The 17,831-nt window shown below is 37.9% G+C and overlaps 1 protein-coding gene across 2 annotated transcripts in view; it reads right to left on the bottom strand.

The window, feature by feature from the left end:
* LOC136874885 (WD repeat, SAM and U-box domain-containing protein 1) overlaps window positions 1–17,831 on the bottom strand; it is a 189,306-nt gene that overhangs the window by 102,480 nt on the left and 68,995 nt on the right. For both annotated transcript variants that reach the window (XM_067148587.2, XM_067148590.2), the window contains one exon: window positions 4,001–4,091. In XM_067148587.2, coding sequence (XP_067004688.2) covers window positions 4,001–4,091 — 91 coding nt within the window. The remainder of the gene's footprint in view (window positions 1–4,000; window positions 4,092–17,831) is intronic.

Here is a 17,831-nt window from a genome sequence, read left to right as displayed (position 1 = left end):
TCTTTCTGAGATTCTGTAGCAATGCACGGGTACATCAGCTAGTTACATAATTATACTTCAGTAGCATTCCACACAGTATTTCTGAAAGTATTCTCCTTGGGTTGATAATCACATAGTTTTGCCCCTTAAAACAACAAACATTATCATGAACACTGATCTCACCCCTATAAGAGAATATTTTAACATTTAAATTCAGGTCACACAATCATTAAGGGGAAATGGAATCGGATTTTTGGTGAAAAATTCAAATTTTGCATTTTTGTCTTGATTTGTTCTCTTTAAAATGACACCTTGAACACAACTCTAGAAAAATTGTAACTATTTTATTTTTCCATTTATCTGAGATGGGGGTGTGGTGTCCTGCCTGACTCCATAGCTGTCAAACTTCATTCGCGACTTCAAAGCTTCTACTTTTCAATGGGATGTTAATATGTGGTTAAAGAAAGGTTGATTTTAATAGTTGGTACCATTCATGTGATGTTCTTCTGTGGAATGTATATTCCTTGGATTTTGTTAATGTTGGTGTGTTTGTAAACACTGCGGATGTTTCGAATTTGTATTGTGGCGGTATCAGTAGTTTAGCGATCTCTCTCTCTCTCTCTCTCTCTCTCTCTGTGGAAATGTCTAGATTTAGTGGTAAAGTTTTCAAAAGGTGTGTGAATTGGCAGAAGAACATACAACAAGGGAATATTACCAATTATCAGGAAAGTTGGGTTGCATGCTGGTTCTCGGATAGTTGTTGTTATGCTAGCTTCAGATAAGCTCAGACTCAGTTAATATAGACAGTGCAATCAAGATTTTAGCCAGAAGAGCAAGACAAGTTAAAAGAAGTGCCAAGAGAAGCCTGGAGGATACCTTTGGAGAAGATGTAGGAAGTGGAGATTATGCAACAGGGATGTTTTAACTCTGAGCTCAGTTTTCCGTTAAGTTTAAAATTTTCATATTCAGGGGACATTTTTTCAGATTCTACTGATTCTATTCTTCTAAACTTTTTAGAACATGTTCATTACAGTAGGCTACTCTAGATGTACTGAAACAGTTTTATTTTAAAATCTACAATAATGAGCGTTTTAGAGGGAAAAAAATGTTCAAAATGTGTTAGAAAAATCCTACCCACAAAAATATAATTAATATCTCACTCAGGAATAGCACTCATAAAAACTATTTTTTCTGTACAGACAACATAATTATATTATGTTTGTATGCAATGTAAAAAATTTAAATTTGTGGCTGAATTTGTTTATGAGAGAATGTTCCCTATTTTATGCATAATTTAACATAGTGAAGATAGGCGATTCTATTTCCCCTTAGCATTGTTTACTTGGCCAACAATCAATATAATCTTGTTGGTATAATATTTTCTAACATTTAAATCCAAAACAACTAAGTATAAAATTAAAGGACATAGGTTTCATTTCCAGTTGAGAAGTGCAATAATAAATGGTGATCATTGTTTCAATGAAAGAAAAAATTGGGTTATCGACCTTTAGCCTTTCAGTCCGTGCCACAAGTGCAGCTTTCTGATGAATTTATGTGGCATTTCCTTCATAAAGACTTCAACTACTTCCTAAGGAAGAACTATTCCATCCATAGTTACTGGTTCTCCCTTAGTTTGTTTGGATTGGTATTGGCCGCATTCGCAGGTAATACCGTCTCCTGGTAGCAGGATGTTCCTAACATGAAGTGAATGCAGACCTGATCAAAGCAGCAGAGGTACAGGGTCTCCTATGGCCACACACATAGCTTAATGCAGTGAGGAAGGACAAAGTATCTGCATATGGAAAAAAGGGTGTTATCATTCCTCTGTTCCTTGCAGCTTGACAAATAACTGCAGGTTATAATGTGCATTTATACTGGTTTTATCTCTAAGTGAATTTATATGAATTGATCATGGCATATAGTAATACAAATAATTGTTTCATGACGTAGAGTAGGCAAAGCTTTATCTGGCCCTGTCATAATTAAGAGGGGGAATTTCTCAAGGCAGTATTATTGCACCTTTATGTTTTCTTATATATATATAAATGATACGAGTAAATACGTGGAATCAGAGATGAGGCTTTTTGCGGATGATGTTATTCTGTACAGAGTAATAAATACAAGATTGTGAGAAACTGCAAAATGACCTCGATAATGTTGTGAGATGGACAGTAGGCAAAGGTATGACGATAAACAGGGTTAAAAGTCAGACTGTGAGTTTCACAAATAGGAAAAGTCCCCTCAGTTTTAATTACTGAATTGATGGGGTGAAAGTTCCTTTTGGGGATCATTGTAAGTACCTAGGTGTTAATATAAGGAAAGATCTTCATTGGGGTAATCACATAAATGTGATTGTAAATCAAGGGTACAGATCTTTGCACAAGGTTATAAGGGTATTTAAGGATTGTAGTAAGGATGTAAAGGAGATAGCATATAAGTCTCTGGTAAGACCCCAGCTAGAGTATGGTTCCAATGTATGGGACCCTCACCAGGATTAATTGATTCAAGAAGTGGAAAAAATCCAAAGAAAAGTAGGTCGATTTGTTCTGGGTGATTTCTGACAAAAGAGTAGCGTTACAAAAATGTTGCAAAGTTTGACCTGGGAATACTTGGGAGAAAGGAGACGAGCTGCTCGACTAAGCGGTATATTCCAAGCTGTCAGTGGAGAGATGGCGTGGAATGACGAATAAGTTTGAGTGGTGTCTTCAAAAGTAGGAAAGATCACAATATGTAAATAAAGCTTGAGTTCAGGAGACAAATTAGGGCAAATATTCGTTTATAGGAAGGGGAATTAGGGATTGGAATCACTTACCAAGGGAGATGTTCAATAAATTTCCAATATCTTTGCAATCATTTAAGAAAAGGCTGGGAAAACAACAGACAGGGAATCTGCCACCTGGGCAACTGCCCTAAATGCAGGCCAGTAGTGATTGATTGAAGAGTCTACATCTGGAAACTGTAAGGATTCAGTTGGAAGGTCCTCATGTAACCATGTTGAAGGTATTCGATCCATTTTCATTGGCATTCGAATCAAGGAATGGTGGTGGTCCATTTTCACAACAAGCATCATTTTCACTTGACTTACTGATAGTGCAACACACTTGGTGACTTAAAAAAAAGTCACATAGATTGGAGTTCAATTGAAGTTTTGGAGATATACAGTAATTATGTCATACTTCACCCAGTCTACAAACCCATCCTTGAACAGGAGGATGCACACCAATGAACCCATCCTGAAGAGGATGCCTGCCAACTTCATAATATGGTACAATCAGTACCAGGTCCATGAATATTCTTTAGGCAAAGAGAATATAATCTTAGAAAACGTGATTCTACAAAATTTAATTTCCGTACAGGATGTGTGATTGCTAAGATTGGAATGGCTTTGGGGGCTTCAGCATCTTATTGCTCCAATGAGCCAGTGTTGATGATGTACTGCAGAAAATTAATAGTCACGATTTAGAACACTGCATAAAGCGTATGGTCGGTGTATGTGTTCCAGGTTTTGTAAAATTCCTCACTGAACCGTAGGTCAGCTGTTGAAGTAGACTCCACAAAACAGATATGAGTTATGTTTGGAAGCAATTATCTCAGAGAATGTATAATTTTCTCATGTCAAAATTTTGCAAATGATAGTCTAAATAAGCAAAGAAATATGTTTTTTCAGAAAAGAAGAGAAATGCAGTAACAATGTAATTTTGTTGTATTCTCATGTATCATGAATTCTGCTCTTACACGAGATGTGTGCTACCATTTGGTATCAGGCGGTTGTAGGCAAACTATACAATTAATTTTCAGGAAAATTATTTTTCTGGTTTTCCATCAATTTATGACTTTGGATATCAATAATGCTTAAAATATAAGACAAAATTTCTGTCCTTCCGGGGTTAATAAAAATACCTAACAGATAATTTGTCAAGGACAGTTGTTTTGAATTACTGTAGCTCATGAAAAGAATTATGTGTCATTTGTATTTTGTCAAGAAGTACACTGCTCCACAATGTACACACAAATCACTTACCTGATGCAAGGAGAGAACCATCTCGAGAAAAGGCACAGCAGACTACATATCGTGTATGTCCTTCAAGAACAGCCACACAGTTTCCTTCCACCTGGCCCACAACCAAACAGCAGAACAATTGAATGTTACACAAATGAAGAAATGACAGGGATACAAGAGTGTAACTACTTTACCACTACATACTATGTTACATTCTAATAATTTACAATAACAAAATTTTCACTAAACTCTCAAATTAATATTGCCTACAGATGGCTTGCTTATACACTGAGTGGCGAAAAGTCATGGGAAGACACTGAATGTGATGTTAATAATGAGTTGCTCCTCTGCTAGCCCTCAACATGGCAGCACAATGGCGAGGCATTTACTCTACAAGGTGTTGGAGTCATTCTGGAGGGATATGGACCCACGCATCTTGCACTGCTATCCACAATTGGTCTTGCGTAGTTGGTCCGAGGTTCAAGGAGCATACACGAGCACTTACAGCATCCCATAAATGCTCGATTGGATTAAGACTGGGGGATCTGGAGGGCCAATCCATGGTCGTAACTTCACTGGAGTGCTCCTCCAACCAACTGTGTGCCACCACAGAGCGATGCCATGACATGGTGCATTGTCCTGTTGAAACATAAATCTCCATCAGGGTGCTCTAAGGTCAAAAAGGGATGCAGATGGTCTGAAAGAATGTACACATAACGAGCACCTGTTAGCGCTCCCTGCAGCCGGACAATCGGGCCTAACTGCGACCAAGAGAACGCCACCCAGACCAGAACAGAGCTACCTCCCACCTGGACACAACCTTGTTGACATGCAGGATCCATAGCTTCATAGGGCATACGCCACACTCTCAGGTGCCCATCAGCTCAATACCCCATCGGACCATACCACACGCCGCTACTGTTCCATGGCCCATTGCCATTGTTCGCAGGCCCATGCACGTCATCGAGTTCTGTGTCGAGGTGTCAGCGTAGGGACACAAATTTGTCGTTGGGTGGTGAAGCCTATGCGGTGCAGTTACCTCCTTAAAGTCCTGGTAGAAATGGGTTTCTGACTTCCAATATTCAACTGGGCAGTAATATGACTCACAGTATCCTGTCGACCACCCAGTATGGTTCTATGGAGGTGACGTGATGTCTGTTCGTTAAACACCTGTGGTCTTCCCGTGCGGTGGTTTACGCAGGTGGTAACATTCTCTCTGCAATATTGAAGATCCATCCTTGACACTGTTGACCTCGGAAACCCGAATTTGTGTATAGTCTCGTCAATGCTATGACCCATGTGCCGTGCGCCGATGATCATTCCATGTTCAAAGTCGGTTAACTCGTGACGTGTGCTATCTTCACGATACTGGTGTTTGTGACAGACTGCTTGGCTATGCCACAGGTAGTCGCAACACTCAGGGGTCATACACGGTGCATTTTCTAATGGGACACCCCTTGCCGTGACTTTTGGCCACTCGGTGTACTTAACTTGCTAAAGTACCCATTCTTTGTATGGATTTATGAGCAAGGATTAAAGTGGTTAAATTCAGGTGGCCAACAAGTATATGTGTGTCTTACAACATGCTCTTGTAGACAATATTTATGACCTTCTCATTGGGTACATAAATATATAGGTTAGGCCCACTCGACACCGCGCCATGTAAAAGCTGGCCATGACTGAAGCACTGGCTCTCTAGGTGCAATTTTGTTACCTTCATTGTCTAGCCTTGCATCTTGTTTATTGACAATGCAAAAGACAACCCCACAGGGAATTGCAATCTCTTGAAGTTAAGTGGCAAGTCTGATGATATATGTGGGATGCGCAGAGTGGAAACATGCTGGCCTTCAGCACAACCTGTCAAAATAATGCCCTTGATAATACTGAACCCAATGGCTTTGACAACCACTCTTGTGCCATCACACAGTCTGGGTGCATCCGAACTGCATATCAACAGGACTGGTGCACTCACTTTAAGATGGTGTTTGTGAGATGGAACACCAGATATTTTCAACAAATTTAAAAATTCCATTGGATAACTACATTTAAACTTCGTTTATACGATTTCCAGGGGACCGAAGGAAAAAACCGTATAAGTGTGAAAAACGCTTAAATGAAATTCTGTAAATATGAAGCTGAGTTATATTCCAAAGTATATATGGCAATATGAAACAATATAAACACAAAAGAAATGCACACAGATTAAAAAAAGTATGAAGAGAGGGAAAAGAGTCACTTTACAGAATAAAGTAATCCGTTATTTTGGTTTGTTTTTTGTTGGCCACGGCATGAACAGTATTCTTAAACCGGTACTATTCAGCCATTATTTCCTCAGAAACGTTATGGTGCATCACAAAATATTTGATAGTCATAGGGCATTGACAGCATCATTAAAGGTCACTGAAGTATGCTGTGGCTCTTCGGTATCATCGTCGTCATCATGATTGCAGTCCTCATTCAAACCCCTTTGTGTGTCTTCAGCTATCTTGGAGATAGTCATGGCTTCTGCAGTGACGAGGTTAGCGTCAACATTTACATAATCATCGAATGGTGACTACTCTTCCAATTTCCTCCATTCGCCGTCATTATTAGGCGCATTGCCATTATCATCTATGGTAATATTACAATCATCATCAGAACTACCTCCAAATCCAGCTTTTTGGAAACAATCTCGAACTGTAAGGACCGACCGACCGGTAGATAGCCAATCCTTAATATAGCTTCATATTCCTTAATTTATATTAAATCTCTAGCACTGCATGAGATGTCTGTCTGTCTCAGGCATTATTCTAATTTTCAGTGGTGATTGATTATCTGTCGTGAAAACCTACCCTAATGAGATATGAATCTTATGTTTTGCCAGAGTTAAGCTATGAAATGATATTTACATGGTTATACGCCAACCCTACCTGTGTAATTAAAGCTGATTGATGACATCCTATTTTAATAATTCAGATTCGATCATATTTAAGATGTACATATGTATTGTGACAATAATAAGTTTGATAGGATGCCATCGTATAAGTAATATCGGCTGCGCATTATGTTACATTTCGATGCCCAATTTCAATAACCACATTTGTTACATTTTGACGTCCCACTTTAGGGCATTTAAGGGCTATGTTGTCGCATATTTTGATCGCCCAACTTTGCGACAATTCCATGACCGTGCAATAATATTGTCACACATTTGGACGCCCAACGGTGGGCACTACAACCCCTGATGTCACATATTTTGACGCCCAACAGTGGGCATTTCGGGGGAGTCGTGTTAAAATATATGCAGTTAACAGTCGTCAGTGTACTTCGAATTCTTTACTGAATTCTATTATGTAATTTGTGAACTTTGTTCAAGAATTGAATCATACGTAGATACATCTAACATCACATAGGACTGTTGTATTTATATCAACAGTCTCTATATTAGCTATCAGGACGTGTGAAACTAGAGTAGATAGCATGCCTGAATATTACAGGTTCTTCAGTAAAGTCTTCCAATCTCTGACAATGAATATGAGTGGACTTGACCACATGGAGGTCATTACACTCAGACAGGGATAGCAGGTCAACTCCAGGTGTGCAAGAAGATGAGATAACTGACTGCGCTTCCAACTACAAACCGGACGAGGTTTCCAGGAGTACGAAGTACAACAGCGGTGGCTCCAGACATTAGGTAATATAGCATCAGGCATGTTATGCATAAATTACATGAAGAAGAAATTAATCAGCGGCGATATAAAATTGAATTCATGTAAAATGACAATAGCTTCTAAAATTTATAACAGGTTTCCTTGTATGTAACAACAAATCTCACCGGGTATTTTTTATATTATTCAATTAAAGTAATGCAAGTTAATTGTGATGTAAAGTATATTCATGAGTTCAGTTTTCTTGTAATAATAGTAAGTGATTTAATTTCCAAGTATGATGTTCAATTGTGGAAATGCAACTACAATCTACATCTGTCCTGGTCAATATTCCTGTATATTGCCAGGTGTGTGAGTTTATCAACCCGTGCTTTGAGAATAATAAATATAAGAGGTATGCTCTCCGAACTTGTCGCTTATAACAGTGGCTGGCGCTCAACTAATTTAAAGAGTAATTGTGTGAATGTAAATAATAGTAATAGTAGTGGTGGGAGTAGCCACAATCTCACGATGCTAATCACAACTCGGTCACACCCGAAGCACAGAACACCAAAGAGGAAGCTCGATAACAGATTCCAGGTCGCTCATGCCACCAAACATGCGTGTAGAGGTATGATTTCCAAGAAAAGTACAGTGTTAGTCATAAGTTTGTGTTTAGAATATTTCTTGCGATTTTTTAGACGGAAACCATCGTAAACGTATAAACGAAGCATTTTGCCTTCAAGGATTCATGATATAAGCATCTATGCGTAAAAATAGTATAAGTAAAAGACTATAAATGAAATAACTTGCCGTAATACGTATAGGATTTTGTCGGGACCGCTGAAAAAACTCCTATGAGTGTAGAAAATGTATAAGTGTGAAACGTATTAAAAAGTTTTACTGTAATGGCCTAGTAATTGTCCATCACGGTGTCAATGGAGAGAAAGGTAGTGCTCTCCCTGGGTAACAGTTCCAAACAAGTTGTGGCATGTATCAGGAAACACTGAGGAAATGAGGTTTATGGTAGAAGCGATCAGGGTGTTAAAGCTGGTCATCAGCAGAAAATTTCTTTTTGCCTATCTGAACACAGAAGACACTGTGGCCAGTGGTTATGGACAGGCCCCGGAAATCTCCGTTGTTACGTACTTGTATAGGTTTCAGCTTGTTGCACTATCTGTTAGCTAGAGTTTGAACTATTTGCAATGATATCATGTAGTAGAAGGATCACTGATGTTAGTGCCGATACATTTTTTTTTCCACTTTTACGATCATTGTAGCCATGAAAATAACCAATATACACGGGTGATCTTACGCGCATGCCTAGAAACAATTACCCTTGGCAATGTGCCTTATGTGACGACAAAGTAGTTCCAACATTTATATGCAGATTCATTATCTGGCGTGCCACACGGGCGGCAGGCCATGAGAATTTTCGTTCTTTCTCAGGTGACAGTAGGTGATGGGCTACGAGAATTCTCGGTTTTATGCATCTCGTATTTCCTTCATCGTTGATATCATTGTGGGCAAGATGATGAGTTCCAAATGGTGTAGTTACAAAATATAAACTACTGATATTACTGTATCTTTCTTTAAACCTTCACGTTTTTAACAAAATAATATCGGATATGCAGAACTCTTCCCTGGAGCTCCAGTGCGGGTGTTAACATTGCGTGACGCATTCAGCTGCTGACGGATACCGATATTTGTGATTAATTATGTGAAGACCGGTTATCATAGGTACTAAGTGACAGTGAACGGGATATTTCTAATGATTTACAGCTAATAAATGGGGAGTTACCATAAAGAGAAATCCTCGTATACTTGAACACACAAAGTATATAAAAGGCACAAACAGGGATTTCCTACGACACTGTGCTTAGAAAAACTATCAAATGGAGCCAAAAATGGTACTGTTTGAAAGGTATAACACTGTATAGACTACTAAGCAATCTAGTAAGTACATGTTCCAAGTTTGAGGTCGATATCTTGAATACTTTTCGAGTTACAGTAGTTTGAGTGCAGCAGTGTAATCTCTTTCTTGGAGGCTTGAACTATCCGGTCTACATGGGGTAACAGTCTATGTTTGGAGCCCATCGTCAATGAGTTAAGGAGATCTGTCAAAACAGTCATGAATCTGTGTCATTGTGCAGCACATGCACCCTAATGTTCTTCGTTAGATTGAGTTTAATGACACGTTTCCACAGGACAGACATCCTCAGGCAGACACTGATCTTGTCACAAGGGGTACCCTTCTGTACGATTGGCAATGTCTGTTAAGTCCCCAGTCAACAGATGTAGTAGGCCTCCTATCAACTGGCTGTTGCCTCTCAGGTCCTACAGTGTGCAGACAAGTACCTCTGGAGTGTGCTTGTGAGCCAATATGGACTCATCCCATACCAGCAGCTTACATTGATGCACTTGCTCCAAGTCTTCGTTGATGTCGTTCTTCGTCAAATTCAGCGGCAGTTTCAAGGTAGTGTGTGCCGTTCTTCCACCAGGTAACATTGTGGATGAAATTCCTGATGATGCTTCAGCTACTGCAAAACCGTCATCCTTCCTAACTTGAGCCAACAGTAGGTTAATGACAAAAGTTTTGGCAGTACCATCTGGGGCATCTAGAAAGTAAACGGCACCCTCCTTACTTGACATTTTACCAATAATACAGTTGAAGGCAACCTGCTGCTCAGGGAGAGGCTTAGGCAGCATGTCTTGCACTTGCTGTTTCGATTGAGTAGTATAGTAGAAGTTTGCTATAGCGAGTACGACATATAATGAGAACCCCATTATAACATCAGATTTTGTCTGTCCCTTTGAAATTCCTATATTTATTATCCTTCAGTTACAGCGAGAGCCCTATCACTGATGCATCCGTTATTCCAAGCGATAAAGCATGCATGATTTTTTCCCGTTACAGTTATTTATGCACCTAGTGATTCTATTGCATGCAATTGGTCATCTTCAGCAGCGTTTCCTCGTTATGTCTACTAGCGAACTCTGTCATCGACATTTGAAGGCGATGTTGAAGTCTATTAGTAATACCCGTCGACTGCTGTGCCGTAAAGAAAAATGTAAATGAAAGAGAACATGTTTTCATAATAAATGTGTAAATAACATGTTCGATAGCAGTTGTTAACTGCTTAAAAATAAAGGGTGAAGTAAACGATCGCTTAATTTTAATGCTGAATACTGCAATCGAGTAAGAATGTGTTGCACGCAGTGGCGGTGGGCCCTTAGGGGCACAGGGGCATGTGCCCTGTCAAGTTTTTGCACTCAGAATTTCAGGAAATAATTTATAATTTAGTTGGGCTACAGCCGAACAACAGAATTATTTCTACAAATATTATCACGACGAAATGTTATATTCTGAACTGGATTACGGATTTTGGTAGGTATTTAAACCCACCATGTCTTTAAGCACGAAGAGAGGATACCTTTTGTATTTAAAGAGACAAGATGTTGCTGTCAGTGCGACAATAATAACTGCAGGAGTCTTGCGAAGCGAGTGGCAGGCGAAATGTGCAGCTCTGGGCACTAGACCGTCTTGTGCCCAAACGACGCGCCTGCGCATTAGAACACAGTATTTGAAGATGGTGAAAGTCCATGACAGCTGTGGGCTTGTGTGGGTGAGCGGGCGACGGGGAGTACTTCTGGTTGGGCACTCAGATCTTTGAGGCCTTCTGCAGCGCATGCGCATAGAGCAAATAACAGATCACGAGAAATATCCGCGCTTTACAAACATCAGTGTAGCCAATTCACCAATTCTGTAACTAAAGTAAATCCAATAATATTTTAGTCTTGTTTATTTAAAAATGCGTTCATATCGCTCATGCAGGGATTTAGTTGCTTTCAGATGTTTTCTTTATTAAAATAAGTTATCTTAAATGAGTTTGCCGTGTTTCTAATAGACCATTTAGCATCTGCCAACCTTATTCTTTTATCAAGTTTTGGAGAATTTTGTACTCTCTTTCCGGAAAAAATTTCGCGTCAACCGTAAACAAGTACCCGAAAGTGAACAAAGCCAGGCTCAGGACCGAACTTGAAGTGTTATATTCCAGGGTAGACGTGCGTGCGGCAGATGGTGCTGCGGCGCTTTTGCAACTTTTCCTGCGCAACAATATGCAAGACACTTTCAATGAATGCGTTAGGTTACTGAGCATCATTGTTACAAACCCGATGTCGACAGTGGAAAGTAAAAAATTTTTCTCTACTCTAAATCGAATAAAGACCTTCATGAGGAATACGATGAGCCAAGACAGACTAACGGCCCTGGCGATGCTTTCAATTGAAAGTAAAATGGTACGTTCGATTCCCGACTTCAACCAGCGAGTTATCGAAGTATTTGCTCAAGCAAAGGATCGAAGAATAGACTTAATCTAAAAATGAGAAGGTTAGTATATTCATTATTACTTGACTTGTAGGGGAACAGGTTATAAACGAAATGTGGATCAGCTTATCCCTTGCCATTTAGCTCAGTGAAATAACACTTGACCGGAAATGGAGAGGTCACGGGTTCGTGTCCCGTTTCCTTTGACCCTACCTTTCACTGTCTTTTTCCTTGGTGTTAATATCTAACTGGCACCAACTGTAAACGGGATAAGCTGATTTACAAGTCAGTTGTTAGTGTATTTATTCACATGCGCATTATAGTTATATTTTGCAACCGATACCTTAAATGTCTACTTGACTGTCCATATTATTTTATAAGTTGTGCCCCGCCGGATAATTTGGCCACGGGCCGCCACTGGTTGCACTTCAAGATATGGCAGAGCGCACCACTGATTTCCAAGGTTAGATTATATTTACTCACATCTGGTTAAATTTCGGTAAGGTTATTCCCATATAAAATTTTAGTGAGGAATTCATCACTTTTCTATTGGCACTTGATATATGTTTTCATGGTACAAATGTGGTTAAGTTAGGTGAGATTGTTTGAATAAGAAAACTGAAGCGTTTACCACAAAATCCGACCTTCTGTATCGTTTTCTCGCTATGTGGACTTGCAAATTCTCTTGTTGACATTCAAAGGCGATGTCGGAGTTGATTAATAATACCCGTGAACTGCTGTTCCATAAAGAAAATTAGAAATGGAAGATGAGAACATGTTTTCGTAACAAATACATAAATAATGTGGTTGATAGCCGTTGTTAACTCATTAGAAATTAAGGCTAAGTAAATGATCACTTAATTTTAATACTCTACAGTGAATTTACTGTAAGTAAGAATGAAATACACCTCAAGATATAGCAGAGGGCGTCACTAATTTCAGAGGTTAGTTTATATTTTCTCGTGTCTGGTTAAATTTCGGAGAGGCTATTCCCAAGTAAATATATAGTGAGAATGCTATTATTTCTCTACTGGCGCTTGGAATATGTTTTTATGATAGTTATAGTATGGTTAAGTTTGGTTCAGTGACTCTTTTGAATAAAAAAACTGAAACATTTGCCATAAAATGCGATCGATAATCTTCGGTACCGTATCATTTTCTCGCTATGTACACTTACGAGCTCACTCGTCGACATTCGAAGGCAATGATATACTAACAATTTGTTGGTTGTTTTGATCCACCTTTTCAATACAAATTACAGTTTTTCTGAAAATGAAATGAACATACTCAACAAAGGAACTAAGTTCAATTGGCCTAACCTGTACAAAATGGAAGAATTTACTATCACAATAGCGGAATCTGAAGCAAATATAGGGAAACTGCCGGCAGAAATACAAAATGACATTAAATATGAAGTAAAAAAGAAACTCCCAAGTTTAGTAAAAGAAATGAAAACTAATTCCGACCAGACCTTCCTAAAACAAATAAAAGATTTAAAGACAAAAATAAAAGATAACGACATTATCGTGACTAAGGCAGATAAAGGCGAAACAATAATCCTAGTAAATAAAAGTGACTACATAAAAAAAAAAAAAAAAATGAAGAATTCCTTTCTAATGAATCTTACACTATAGTAAATAAAGACCCGGTCTCTAGAATTCAAAGGAATCTAAAAACAATCCTTAAAAATTCAATTTGTTTATTTAACGAGCAAGAACAACAAAAAATGGTCAACATGAACCCAACATTACCCAAGGCAAAGGCACTACCTAAGGTACACAAAAACAATACACCCATTCGACCAATTATAAACAGCAGAAATAGCCCAACATATAAAATATAAAAATTTATACATCAGTTCCTCAAAAAGCATTATAAGTTCCAGAGTAACTCCTCAATTAAAAACTCAATTGAATTTTGCGAAAGATTAAAAAACTTCAACTTACAACCCCACCATAGAATGAGCTCGTTTGACATTTCCAATATGTATTCAAATATCCCCATTAAAGAAACGATCAAAATTATTAACTCAAACCTTTCCAAATATAGCAACTTAAGTAAGCTAGAAGTAGATGAATTTATTACACTACTTAAATTCGTATTAAATAACAACTATTTCACCTTTAACAATAAAATTTACCTCCAATTAAGTTTAGCCATGGGTGACCCCAGCTCAGGAATATTAGCAGATATTTATATGGATAACATAGAACATAGCATAATTAAACCAAACATAGAAGGAATCTGTCTTTGGCTAAGATTTGTTGACGATACGTTTGTAATAACAGACAACCGAAAAAATAACAGCGAAAAAATCCTTGAATTTTTAAACAACATCGATAGATACGTAAAATTTACCAAAGAAGACGAAAAAACAACTCATTGAATTATCTAGATGTTACTGTAACACGCTTAAAATCCAAATTTGATTATCAGATATACAGAAAACCAACACACACGCCAATAACAATAAGAAAAGACTCACTCCACCCCAAATCCCACAAACAAGCAACCTTTTTCAGTATGGTCTACAGAGCCTACAAAATATCCTTATCACCCGCGAATTTTACAAAAGAAATAAATTTTATAAAAGAACTAGCACTAGCCAATGGATATAAAGCAGACATAGTAAATTGAATCATCAACAAAGTAAAGCTCAAAATAGCCACAAACCTCGCACCGGAAAAGACTAAAAAATCCAAATACGCAACCTTCACTTACACGAGTTCAAAGATTCACCAAATAGCAAACCCACTCAAAAAACGGGATAAGCAAATAGCCTTTAAAACATATAACACTAACAAAAACTTATTTTTTAACCATAACACAGTAAATGCCTACAATAACAAATTTCAAGGCTCCGGAATATACAGACTAACATGCGCACAGTGTAAATCTTCATATGTTTGCCAAACTGGACGCAGTTTCCTAACCAGATACATGGAACACTTTAACGCCTTAAAACACAATAAATACTCCGCAATGAGTAATCATATGAAAGAAACCGGCCATCATTACACCTCAATAGACAAAGACCTTACAATAATCAAAAGAATCGAAAAGGGGAAGCTAATGACTGAGTTCGAAAACATATATATTTATTTGGATCAACACTTTAATAAAGGAAAAAACTTAAATGACGCAGTCGAAATAAAAAGTCCGTTAATAGAGCAGTTGCCAACATTATTACGAAATCTCAAATCAGATAAAAGCAAATTCTTTAAAATATTCAATCTAAATACACTCACAACTGAAACCATTTCGGCAACACAAAAAAGTCCCCATCCACATAACACGCCAAAGCTTAACGCCCCGCCTGCAGGATCGTCCTCTACCCCCACCTCGACAACAGCTGCCTCTGTGGATCAGCGGTAGAGTGTCGGCCTCCGAATCCCAAGATAGCGGGTTCAAACCCGGCAGAGGTAGTCGGATTTTTGAAGGGCGGAAAAAAGTCCATTCGACACTCCATGTCGTACGATGTCGGCATGTTAAAGATCTCTGGTGACACATTTGGTGTTTACCCGACAAAATTCATTAAATCTCAGCCATAGACGCCCAAGAGAGTTTCGGTTTACTCGGTCTGCCATCTAGTGGGGGCCTAGAGTAAAACGGAACGTCGAAATTGACGAGCAGACAGCCAGATGGCGTCAAATTGAAATGTCTGCACACGGTAGCTGAGGCCATACGATTATTATTATTATTATTATTATTACCTCGACAACAGATAAGAATTCCCTACCACATAGCACGTCAATAGCAAACGCCCCGCCCAACATCTCTTCCCCTCAACCCCCTACCCGCCCTTCACAACAGTTCTTTCATACATACAACACAAGGAGTAGAACCACAACAGACAATAGTCACAGTAACGCAATAAGGTCCACAAGATTCTGTAGCAGCAGACAAAGGGGTAAGTGATAATGCAACATCAACACTCACATTACAAGCACAACACACACACAATATTACTTAAGTTCATTTTCATTTGTTCCAGATGCTTCTTCCATTCTATAAATCGAAAGAAACATAATCAGATACTCAAAATTTGGATTGAAGCCCCTTTTAACCATAACTTACATCAATACAATCAACTTCCAACGGAGAGTCTGGTCGCTACAAACAAGAATTAAATATGTCAATACTTCCTCTGATCAAATTGCCAAAGCAGCAGCTAGCCTCATCAAATCCAGAAGCCATTTTCCAACGAACCCAAGACTTCAATTCTAGATTATCATCATGGCTCTAATCACGCATGATGCAAAATTACAGTCTTTTTAAATAACATTATTTAGAGCGCACAATTCTTAACTAAAATTCTCAATACTGAAATGTTACTGTATTCTAGAAACCAACGCACTTCAGAAACTATGGCTCCTATATATTAACATCCAATATTTATATTTATGACTCAAATTTTAATGCCAAATTATAGTTGAATCAATTTTATTTTAACATTGCAAACAATTTTTAGCCAAATTTTCAAATTGTAAAAATTGTGTTTTGGACGTCAATGTGTTTTAGAATTGAGAGTTACTCCATTTTAACATTGCAAATCATATTGTCATAATTTTTAATGTGTATATTATTCTTATGTTTTAAATATTGTTATCACTGAAATTAGATTTACATTCAATGTAATGAAATTTGTAACAACAATCCAAATATGACAAACCTTGAGGCAATTGTACAGGCTGATGATGCTTGTGAATAAAAGCGAAACATGTCCCGGTAAATTAGTGTTGTAACATTACAACTTAGCAACACAAACTGTAATTTGTATTGAAAAGGTGGATCAAAACAACCAACAAATTGTTAGTATATCATAGCATAGTTCAATAAGGGTCTAATAATGAGATTAGTTACATGTAATAATTTGAAGGCAATGTCGGAGTTGATTAGTAACACCCGTCGACTGCTGTTTTTAAAGTGATAATTAAAAATGAAAGAGGGTAACATGTTTTCATAATAAATGCGTAAATAATGTGGCCGATAGAATTTGTTAACTTGTTAGAAATAAAGGCTGAAGTAAACAATCGTTTAATTTTAATGTTATATAATGAAATTAAGTAAGAATGTGATACACCTCAAATGGCACTGATTTCAGAGGATAATTTATATTTTCTTGCGTCTAGTTAAATTTCGGAAAGGTTATTCCCATGTAAATTTATAGTGAGGAGGTTATCATTTCTCTGCGTGCGCTTGAAATATGTTTTCACTATACATATACAGGTTAGGTGACGCTGTTTGAAGAAGAAAACTGAGACGTTTGCTACAGAAGCCTCTGGAGTGATACTATCATTTTTTAAGAATTAAATTATACAGTACGCGAAACTTTTCTTGATACCTGAGCTCCCTAGTGCTGAATCGGTAGACCTCGGTTATTTTCGAGATTCGTATTGGCAACCTTTGAAACTCAAACTATGAATTGCTTATGCATCGCCGTGAGACATCTGGCGCACACTTTACGTACTAGTAATGTTGTTGTTTACACAGCAAAGCCAAACTATAGAATTCATGCTAGGAACAAGATATGTATCAAGAAATGTTATATAATATGTGTGTGTCACAGTTGTTAGCTTAAGATAATAAAAGTTTAGAAAATTCATTTCAATCGATCATATTATCGATTCAATTCATTTTTCATTTCCATTCAGTTGGCAGTATAACCGGAACCGGGAGAGCTCCCTCCTTACTCCTCACCCCAGTAAAACTTGGTATCATGAAAAGGTTCGCGTATTGTACACACACTTTCATGCAGTGTCGATTTCAAAAAATAATGAGTAAGCCATAGTGTGGATATCATCTGCGAAGACACAAGTTTTGAACAAACTGATTGCTGTTTCATACCAATTGTAATGAGTATATGGGGTTTTTCCAGATTTTTACGAAAAATTGGATA

This window comes from Anabrus simplex, chromosome 5, assembly GCF_040414725.1.
Source record: "Anabrus simplex isolate iqAnaSimp1 chromosome 5, ASM4041472v1, whole genome shotgun sequence".
Taxonomy (NCBI): Eukaryota; Metazoa; Arthropoda; class Insecta; order Orthoptera; family Tettigoniidae; genus Anabrus; species Anabrus simplex.
Note: the sequence above shows the minus strand (reverse complement) of the source record. Positions and strands in the feature narration are given on the sequence as shown.